The sequence below is a fragment of the Nicotiana tabacum genome, chromosome 17 (genome assembly GCF_000715075.1).
Source record: "Nicotiana tabacum cultivar K326 chromosome 17, ASM71507v2, whole genome shotgun sequence".
In the NCBI taxonomy this organism is placed as follows: Eukaryota; Viridiplantae; Streptophyta; class Magnoliopsida; order Solanales; family Solanaceae; genus Nicotiana; species Nicotiana tabacum.
In genome coordinates, this window is record NC_134096.1 from 20,260,383 (window position 1) to 20,270,761 (window position 10,379).

General features: G+C 43.3%; 1 protein-coding gene across 1 annotated transcript; it reads left to right on the forward strand.

Moving 5' to 3' along the window:
• The first annotated feature begins 9,503 nt into the window (after positions 1-9,503).
• LOC142171722 (uncharacterized) lies at positions 9,504-9,995 on the forward strand. Its single transcript, XM_075235416.1, has one exon. It carries the CDS (start codon positions 9,504-9,506, stop codon positions 9,993-9,995), a length of 492 nt encoding a protein of 163 aa, XP_075091517.1.
• The last annotated feature ends 384 nt before the right edge of the window (positions 9,996-10,379 follow it).

Consider the following 10,379-nt stretch of genomic DNA (forward strand, 5'->3'; position numbering starts at 1 on the left):
CATAAGTTCGCATCTGGTCACTATTTTAGCTTAAGCTTTAAACCTTGGAACTAAGTGTTCCATTTCCTTCAAAAACCTCACTGGACCCGAACCAATTACCCGACAATTCACACAACAACTGTAAAGTACAATTTGAGAAGTAAATGGGGAAACAGGGTTGTAATGCTCAAAAAGACCGGTCGGTTCATTACAGTTGCGTGAGTTATTATTTTGGGGAGATAAGGATGGCATTTCACCGTTGATATTATGTGGGTATAAGGATGGCATTTCATTGTTGTTGTGTTTGTTGGAATATTGTCTGGGCGGAGCGATAAGGGTAGCTATAGGAGCGATAAGGGTGGCAATAGGAGCGATAAGGATGGCTATTGATATTGTCTGGACGGAGCAATAAGGGTGGTTATATGAGTGATAAGGGTGGAAATAAGAGCGATAAGGATGGCTATTGTCAGGGACGATATGTTATGATGTGGGGTTGTGGTATTGATAATTTTCATGTGATGTTGTGATTTTTTTGTGTTTACTTTTATACCTTGTGTAATTTGTCTTGTTGTTGGTAAATTGATAACAATCTGATTTATGTTGAAATTGAGAGCCTGTGGCTATTGCCAGGCGGATTATAAATTGAAACGTGGGCACGAGGTACCGTGAGTAAATAATGAGGATATTTGGCACATGAATTGTCCGTCCAGTTGTGATATGAAATATGGGCACGAGGTGCTGTGATGAAATAATGATGATAATTGGCACGTGAATTGTCCGTGTAGTTATGATATGATTTAATTATGGGCACGAGGTACCGTGGAAATATTAAAATGGGTTGAGACCCGTGTTTACGAAAAATATAAAAATGGGCTGAGACCCGTATTTTCTTATGATTATGAAATGAGGCATCACATGGTGACTTTTTAATTGAAAGAATTATATTCAAAATATTTATTTGGAAGGATTTTTATTCAAAAAGAATTATATGAAAGAATTGTATTTGAAAGATCATATTACCATTTTGTATCATCACGGGAAGGCCAATATGGTGGCCGATGCCTTGAGTAGAAAGGTGGTACGTATGGGTAGCCTTGTATTTATTCCTATTGGTAAGAGACCGCTTGCATCAGTTGTTAAGGCCTTGGCCAATCAGTTCGTGAGGTTAGATGTTTCAGAGCCCAGTCGGGTTCTAGCTTATGTGGTTTCTCGGTCTTCCTTATATGATTGTATCAGAGAGTGTCAGTGTGATGATCCCCATTTTCTTGTCCTCAAGGACACAGTTCAGCAGAGTGATGCCAAGGAGGTTAATATTGGGTATGATGGCGTGTTACGGATGCAGGGTCGGATTTGCATGCCCAATGTAGATGGGGTATGTGAGTTCATTCTTTAGGAGGCCCACAGTTCGCGGTATTCTATTCATCCGGGTGACGCAAAGATGTATCAGGACTTGAGGCAACACTATTGGTGGAGGAGGATGAAGAAATACATAGTGGGGTTTGTAGCTCGGTGCCTAAATTGTCAGTAGGTAAAGTACGAGCATCAGAGAACGGACGGATTGCTTTAGAGGCTTGAGATTCCGGAGTGGAAATGGGATCATATCACCATGGACTTCATAGTTGGCATTCGACTTTGAGGAAATTTGATGCTATTTGGGTGATTGGGGATCGGTTGACCAAGTCCACGCATTTCATTCCAGTTGGGACTACTTATTCTTCAGAGCGGTTGGCTGAGATCTACATCCGCTAGATTATTCACCTTCATGGTGTGCCAGTGTCTATCATTTCAGATAGGGGCACGCAGTTTACATCACAGTTTTGGAGATCAGTGCAGCGAGAGTTAGGCACACGGTTTGAGTTGATTACAACATTCCACTCTCAGACAGATGGACAGTCTGAGCATACTATTCAGATATTGTAGGATATGCTACATGCTTGTGTCATGGAATTTGGGGGTTCTTGGGATCGGTTTCTGCTGCTTACTGAGTTTTGCTACGATAACAGTTACCACTCGAGCATTCAGATGGATCCGTATGAGGCTTTGTATGGGAGACTGTCAGTCTCTGGTGGGTTGGTTTGAGCCGGGTGAGGCTAGGCTATTGGGTACTGACTTGGTTTAGAATGCTTTGGACAAGGTTAAGTTGATTCAAGATAGGCTTCGCACGGTGCATTCTAGGCAGAAGAGTTATGCTGATCGGAAGGTTCGTGATGTTGCTACATGGTGAGAGAGAAAGTAATGCTCATAGTTTCACCCATAAAGGGTGTTATGAGGTTCGGGAAGAATGGGAAGTTGAACCCTCCGTATATTGGGCCTTTTGAGGTGCTTGCGAGGATTATAGAGGTGGCTTACAAGCTTGCATTGCCGCCTAGTCTGTCGAGTGTTCATCCAGTGTTTCATGTTTCCATGCTCAGAAAGTATGTCGGCGATCCGTCTCTTGTTTTGAACTTCAGCACGGTTCAGTTGGATGGTGATTTGACTTATGATGTGGAGTCGGTGGCCATTTTGGATTGGCAGGTTCGAAAGTTAAGGTCAAAGAACATAGCTTCAGTGAACGTGTAGTGGAGCGGTCAGCCAGTCGAGGAGGCTAATTGGGAGATCGAGCAGGATATGCAGAGCAAATATCCACGGCTATTTGAGACTCCAGATATTATTCTAGACCCGTTCGATGATGAACGTTTGTTTAAGAGGGGGAGAATGTAACGACCCGACCAGTCATTTTGAGTGTTATAGATTGTTCCCCTATTTACTGCTTTTTCTGTGCTCAATTGTTATTATGTGACTTGCCGGGGTGATTGGTTCGGTTTCGGGGATGTTTCGAAATGAATTGGGACACTTAGTCCCAAGGTTGGAAGCTTAAGTTGAAAGAGTTGACCGGATGTTGACTTATGTATAAACGACTACGAAAAGGAGTTTTGATGGTTCCTATAGCTCCGTATGATGATTTTGGACTAAAGAGTGTATCCAGTTATTGATTTGGAGGTCCGTAGGTGATTGAAAATTAGAAATTTGGAGAGCTGAGAAGTTTAATCAAGAGTTGACTTTGTGGTTACTGGGCTCAGATTTTGGTTCCAGAAGTTGGAATAGGTCTGTTGTGTCATTTATGACTTGTGTACAAAATTTGAGGTCAATCGGAGTTGATTTGATAGGTTTCGACATCGATTGTAGAAGTTGGAAATTCATTAGTTTCATTACGCTTGAATTGGGGTGCGATTCGTGTTTTTGATATTGTTTGTTCTGATTTGAGGCCTAGACTAAGTTCGTATGATACTTTAGGACTTGTTGGTATGCTTGGTTGAGGTCCCGGGGGCCTCTGGTGGATTTCAGATGGTTAACGGATTGGAATTTGGACCCAGAAGATTGTTGATGTTGCAGATCTGGTTTCTTTATACGCGATAGCGTGGGAAGGTCCGAAATTGCGCAGGCTTATTTTTGGCAGCTGGGATTCTGTGATATGCGATCACGAAATGAGGACTGCAATCGTGGAGCTTTTTCCTTCAGTGCATCACAAACGCGTGGGTTAAGTCGCGTTCGCGTAGAGGAAAAGAAGAAGCTGAGGTTCCATGCGTTGTTCGTTGCGATCGCGTGAGGCTGTCCGCAATCGCGTAGGTCAAGGATGATTGGTCATCACGTTTATGTAGGGTTATATGCGTTCGTGTAGAATTATTATTAGTAGCTTAGTTTTTGTGCTTCGCGATCGCGAAGACGAACGCGAAGGAAGACGTCTGAGCATAATATAAAATATCAAAACAAGGGTTAGAGTGAAATTTCATAATTGAACTTTGGGAGCTCAGATTGAGGCAATTCTTGGAAGTATTTCAAGGAATTGATTGGCGTAAGTGATTCTAACTCGGATTTGATTAATATACACAAATATATCATTATTTTCATAATTTAATTAGTGTTTTGGGTGGAAAACAACTGGGGAAAAATTGTAAAAACTTCATAAGCTTTAATTTAAGGATTTTAAGGTCAAGTGATGATCGGATTTGAGTAATATTGGTATGGTTGGGCTCGTGGTTGAATGGGTGTTTGGATTTTGTTAGTTTTGTCGCATTTCGAGACGTGGTCTCGGGGTTGACCTTTTGAGTTGACTTTTTGACTTTTCTTAAGAACTTAGCTTTATCATATGTAATTGATTCCTATAGCTTGTGTTGATTATATCGAGTTGTTTGTGGCTATATTCGAGGCGTTCGGAGGCCGATTCGTGAGGCAAGAGCTTGTTGGAATAGATATTTGCACGGTTTGAGGTAACACTTCTAAACTTGGTTCTGAGTGTATGAATCCTTGAATTACGTGTTATGTGGTTGGTGTTGAGGTGATGCACATGCTAGGTGACGGGCGTGCACCATAGGAATTGTGACTCAGTCAATTTCACGGAACTATGTAGTCAGATAATCTTGTTATTATCCATATATTCTCCATGTGTTAGAGAAATTGAGTTGTGATTCATGTTAGAAATCATGCTTAGGCCATACGCTGGTATTGTTAAGACCCACATAGGTCGTGTTGCTGTTGAATTACTTGATTAATTTGCAATTATGTACTCAGTCACATCTATCATTTGCATATTATATCTCAATCTTTGTTTCTATATATTGATACATCATATCATTATTGTTTGGGCTGATTGTCATAATATTCGTGAGCCCGAGAGACTGGAGAGATTGATGACCGAGTGAGGCCAATGGCCTGATTGTGAGTGATATTTATGGGATCGAGCTGCACGCCGCAACAAGCTTTATTGATTCATGCAATGATTGGCGTATATTAGTGCTTGGTCATGATCCGCCCCTCTAGAGTCTAACATACAATCAGTGAGCGCAAGTACCTAGTGTGATGACCCGCTATGTCATCATGCCACATAGGTTCCATTTGGCATATAGTAATGCCATGTGGAAGCTTACAAAGGAGGAAGACTAGCATTTGTGAGAAGATTCTAGAGAAGTATGGACATTTCCTTAGGAAGACCCTAGATCCCTATGGATTTGCTAGGAAAGTCCTTGGAATCTTCTAGGCGTGTAGAAAATTCTAAAAAAAACCCTTATCTTGTAAATAATAAGGACTTGCGTAACAATTAATATTTACACACTAGCCCCTAGGAGACTAGTATATAAATGGGAGCCATTCATTTGTATTTCACCAAGCAAACAATTCAAGTTCTCTCTAATATAAAGTTTCCTTTAACAATTCTCTTGTGTTCTTTCTACTATTCTCTTAGCGATCTTGAGTGTAGTAAGGTTGACTTAGCATAGCAAGAAAGTGAGAAATGTTTTAAGTGCCACACGTGTACTTAGTTAACGACTAAGGACGTGACAATGTGGTATCAGAGCAAAAGTTGCAACTAAGGGAATGGCGAACGACGGAGAAATTAATGTTGCCAACACCTAAGTCAACGCCATCCAGGATGCTGCTGGCAAGAGCGGCCGTAACAAAATGAGAATGCCACCAACAAGAGCCAATAGGTGCCACCTGAGATTGTATCAAACGAAGGGGTTACATCCCAAGAACCATCTGCCACTAAGGCGAGCGAAGATGAAGTGCAGGTCCTGCCCGAGGACGTCTCGCTCGGTAAAGAGAGGGTGATAAAGATAAATGCGGGGATGGACGTCGTGGAGAGTTTTGGCCAACGCTTGGGGAAGGTGGAAGGCACCCTTAACGTTATTTAGGGGCACATTCTTGAAGAGATTGAGAGTATGTGAAATGACTTGGAGGGACGTACACAGAACGAGATGGAACTAAGGCAAACCATCACTACCTTAGAGTGCAGACTCATGGAGGTTGTGGGTACTATCAATTCTATGAAGGCAAAGATAGACTCACTCGAGGAGTATGTCAATGCTGGCATGACCGAGGTAGCCAACAATGTTGTGGTAATGAGGGAGGCCAAGATCGAGGCTCCTAAACCCCCGGTGTTCAAAGGTGTTCGTGATGCACAAGAAGTGGAAAACTTCCTTTGGCACTTGGAGAACTACTTCAGGCACGGCAAAGTGAGGGACAAAGAGGCCATCATTAACACTGCAGTGTTGTACCTCTCAGAGACTGCCATGCTATGGTGGAGAAGGAAGATGGTTGGCGTGGATAAAGGTTTATGTATTATTATCATGTGGGATCAATTCAAAGCCGAGTTTAAGCGACAATTCTTTCCAAACAATGTCTTGTACGAGGCAAGGCGCAAGCTTAGGGAGTTGAAGCAAACGGGGAGCATATATGTCTATGTCAAGGAGTTCACTACCCTTATGCTTCAAATCCCCAAATTGACCAATGATGACTTGTTGTTCCACTTCATGGACGAGTTACAAAATTGGGCTAAGCAGGACTTGCAATGCCGATAAGTCGCAGATATAGACCAAGCCATAGTGGAGGCTGAATCATTGATAGATTTCAGTCACGAGAAGCATGACAAAGGCAAAGTCAAAGAATCAAAGGTTAACAATGTCAAAGGCGGGGGAGACCGTGGCAAAGGCAAGGAGATACAACAACAATACTACAAGACTCAAGATTCCAAAAGGTTGACTAGCCATCAGGGCTATGCCGAGAAGAAGGCACTGGCCAAGAAGAAGGGATGTTACATATGCGGAGGGCCGCACAACTTCAGAAATTGTCCCGACCTAAAGAGCCTCAGCTCTATAGTCCGTGAACGGAAGGAGCAGCCGCAAGAGGAGAGTTCGAGAACCGCACAATTGGGTATGATCGGATTATGCGGTGCTATCACGAAGCAATCTATCCAACCTACCAAGAATGGTAATCAGTATGTGGATCTCACCATCAACAACAAGTTTGCTCGTACAATGGTGGATACTGGAGCAACTCATAATTTCGTGACTGAGGCTGCCACAAAAAGACTAGAATTAAAGCTTGCACCAACCAACTCTCACGTCAAGACCGTGAATGCTGAAGTACAGAATGCTCGTGGGGTAGCTAATAGAGTTGGTGTCAAATTGGGAACTTGGAAAGGTATGACAAACTTTACCTTAACCGCAATGGATATCTTTGATATCATATTGGGATAAGAGTTCTTTAGACATTGTCATACTTTTATCTACCACTACCTCCAACATCTCTTGGTTATGGAGCGAGAAGGAGCTTGCATGGTACCTACAGTGACTATGCCACACAGACAGATCCAAGAACAACTCTCATCTATGCATGTTGTCAAGGGGATCAAGAAGGGGGAGCCGGCGTTCGTAGCAACCATCGCAAGTCTGGAGGAAGACAAGAGTTTTCAAGAGACACTGCTGCCTTGCATAGAGAGGTTGCTCGAGGAAAACAAAGACGCCATGCCCGAGGAGTTGCATAAGCACTTGCTTCCTAGGCGAGAGGTGGATCACAAGATTGAGTTGGAGCTAGAGGCTAAACCACCCGTATTTTACCCATATCGTATGTCACCGCCTGAGCTAGAGGAGCTTAGGAAACAATTGAAAGAGCTGCTAGATGCTGGTCGCATACGCCCATCAAAGGCACCTTTCAGCGTACCAGTATTGTTCTAGAAGAAGAAGGATAGATCACTGCGCTTGTGCATAGACTACCGAGCACTTAATAAGGTCACAATGAAGAATAAGTACCTGATCCCGCTCATTGTTGACTTGTTCGATAGACTTGGGCAAGCCAAGTACTTTACTAAGGTGGATCTTCGCAAGGGCTACTACCAGGTTCGCATTGCAGAAAGGGATGAGATGAAGGCAACATGTGTGACGAGATATGGAGCCTTTGAGTGGTTGATGATACCCTTAGGCTTAACCAATGCACCAGCCATATTTTTCACCATTATGAACAAGATTTTTCATCCCTGCCTTGATCAACTCGTGGTAGTCTACCTAGACTACATAGTCATTTACAGTAACACCTTGGATGAGCATATGGAGCACTTAAGGAAGGTTTTCCAAGTCTTACGGGAGAACGAGCTATACATCAAGAGGGAGAAATACGAGTTAGCTCAATCAAAGGTGCACTTCTTAGGCCATGTTATTAGCAATGGCGAGCTACGCATGGACGAGGCTAAGGTACATGCTATCAAGGAATGGGAGGCACCTATAAAGGTAACTGAGTTGAGATCCTTCCTTTGACTTGTTAAATACTATCGTCGGTTCATCAGTGGCTACTCAGCAAAGGCCACACCATTGACTGAGTTTCTTAAGAAGAACAAGCCATGGGTTTCGACAGAGCATTGTCAAAGGGTGTTTGAATACCTCAAGGCAGCTGTAACAAAGGAGCCAGTCTTGGCATTACCTGACTTTGCCAAGACATTTGAGGTGCATACCGATGCCTCATATTTTTCCATTGGGGGTGTCTTGATGTAGGATAACCATCCCATAGCATTTGAGAGCTGCAAGTTAAATGAGATGGAGCAGCGTTACACGGTACAAGAGAAGGAGATGACCACCATTGTGCATTGCCTTCGTACATGGAGACATTATTTGCTCGGGTCGAGGTTCGTGGTCAAGACCGACAATGTAGCTACTAGATACATTGAGACACAGAAGAAACTCACAGCAAAATAGGCTAGGTGGCAGGTTTTCTTGGCCGAATTTGATTTTGCGCTAGAGTATAAGTCGAGCAAAGATAACGTTGTAGCTGATGCCTTGAGCCGGAAAGCCAAGCTTGCTACAATCACTTCAACAAGATGGGACATTCGTGATGCTATAAAATAAGTCTTGTAGAATGATCCAATAGCCAAATAACTTATCGAGTTAGCCAACCAGGGAAATACGAGACGTTTTTGGGTCAAAGACGACCTACTGCTTACCACAGGTCGGCGGGTCTACGTGCCTATGTTTGGAGACATTAGACGACGAATCATAAAGGAGAGTCATGACACAATGTGGGCTGGTCATCCAGGCCAACGTTGCACTAGGGCCTTAGTCGAGTCAATCTACTATTGGCCACGCATGCGAGATGACATGGAGTGTTATGTGTAGACTTGTCTTGTATGCCAGTAGGACAAGGTTGAGAAACAACATCCTGGAGGACTTTTGGAGCCACTACCAGTTGCAGAGCGTCTATGGGAAAGCGTGACTATGGACTATATCACTTGCCTACCAAAGTCTGACGGTTATGGTACTATTATGGTGGTCGTGGATAGATTTTCCAAATATGCCACCTTCATGCCCGCCTCACCAGGTTGCACTGCCAAGGAAGACTCCAAGCTATTCTTTAAGAATGTGGTGAAGTATTGGAGCTTACCAAGTCATATTATCACTGATCGAGACCCCCGTTTTATAGGGAACTTTTGGAGAGAATTATTTGACATACTTGGCACGGAACTACACTTTTCCACTAGTTTCCACCCATAGACAGATGGACAAACGGAATGGGTCAATGCCATACTAGAATGCTACTTGAGGCATTATGTAAGCACCCATCAGAAAGATTGGGCAAGGCTCCTAGACATCGCCCAATTCTCTTATCAATTGCAGTAGAGTGAGTCCATGGGGCGGACACCATTTGAGCTAGCCACAGTCCAACAACCACAAACTCCACATTCATTACCAGCCGCGTTCGAGGGAAAGAGTTTGGGGGCTTATCATATGGCCAAAGGATGGGAGGAACAACTTGACACTGCTAAGTCCTGCTTGGATAAGACAACTAAGAAGATGAAGAAGTTTGCAGATCGTAAGCGACGTCCCACGGACTATAGAGTTGGGGACATGGTCATGGTGAAGTTTAACCCAAGACGGTTTAAGGCACTACGAGGCATGCATCATAATCCGATTCACAAGTATGAGCGTCCATTTAAGATAGTCTCCAAGGTAGGCAAGATCTCATACAAGCTTAATATGCCATCGTATCTTACGATCTACCCGGTCTTCCATGCCAGCATGCTTAAGCCATATCATGAAGATAAGGATGATCCAAGTAGGGGCCGATCAAGTCGAGCACCTATGACTATCACCTCATTGCATGATAGGGAGATTGCGGCTATCATGGATTACCAGGCTAGGAAAAAACAAGGGAAAAGAGCCACCGCTATGTTCCTTGTCCATTGGAAGGGGAAATCACCGGAGGAGGCCACATGGTAACGATATGAAGACTTATGGCAATTCAAAGATAAGATCCGAGAGTTTATGCAACAACATTGTGCCCCGGTCATCGCAACATTAGGTGGGGGAGAGTGTGATGACCCGCCATATCATCATTCCACATATGTGCCATTTGGCATATATTAATGCCATGTGGAAGCTTACATAGGAGGAAGACTAGAATTTGTGAGAAGATTCTAGAGAAGTATGGACATTTCCTTTGGAAGACCTTAGCTCCCTATGGATTTACTAGGAAAGTCCATGGAATATTCTAGGCTTGTCGAGAATTCTAGAAAAAGCCCCTATCTTTTAAATATTAAGGACTTATGTAACAATTAATATTTACACACTAGCCCCTAAGAGACTAGTATATAAATGGGGGGC

Coding starts and splice junctions, on each gene's coding strand:
- LOC142171722 (XM_075235416.1), top strand. CDS start 9,504: ATGGCCAAAGGATGGGAGGAACAACTTGACACTGCTAAGTCCTGCTTG.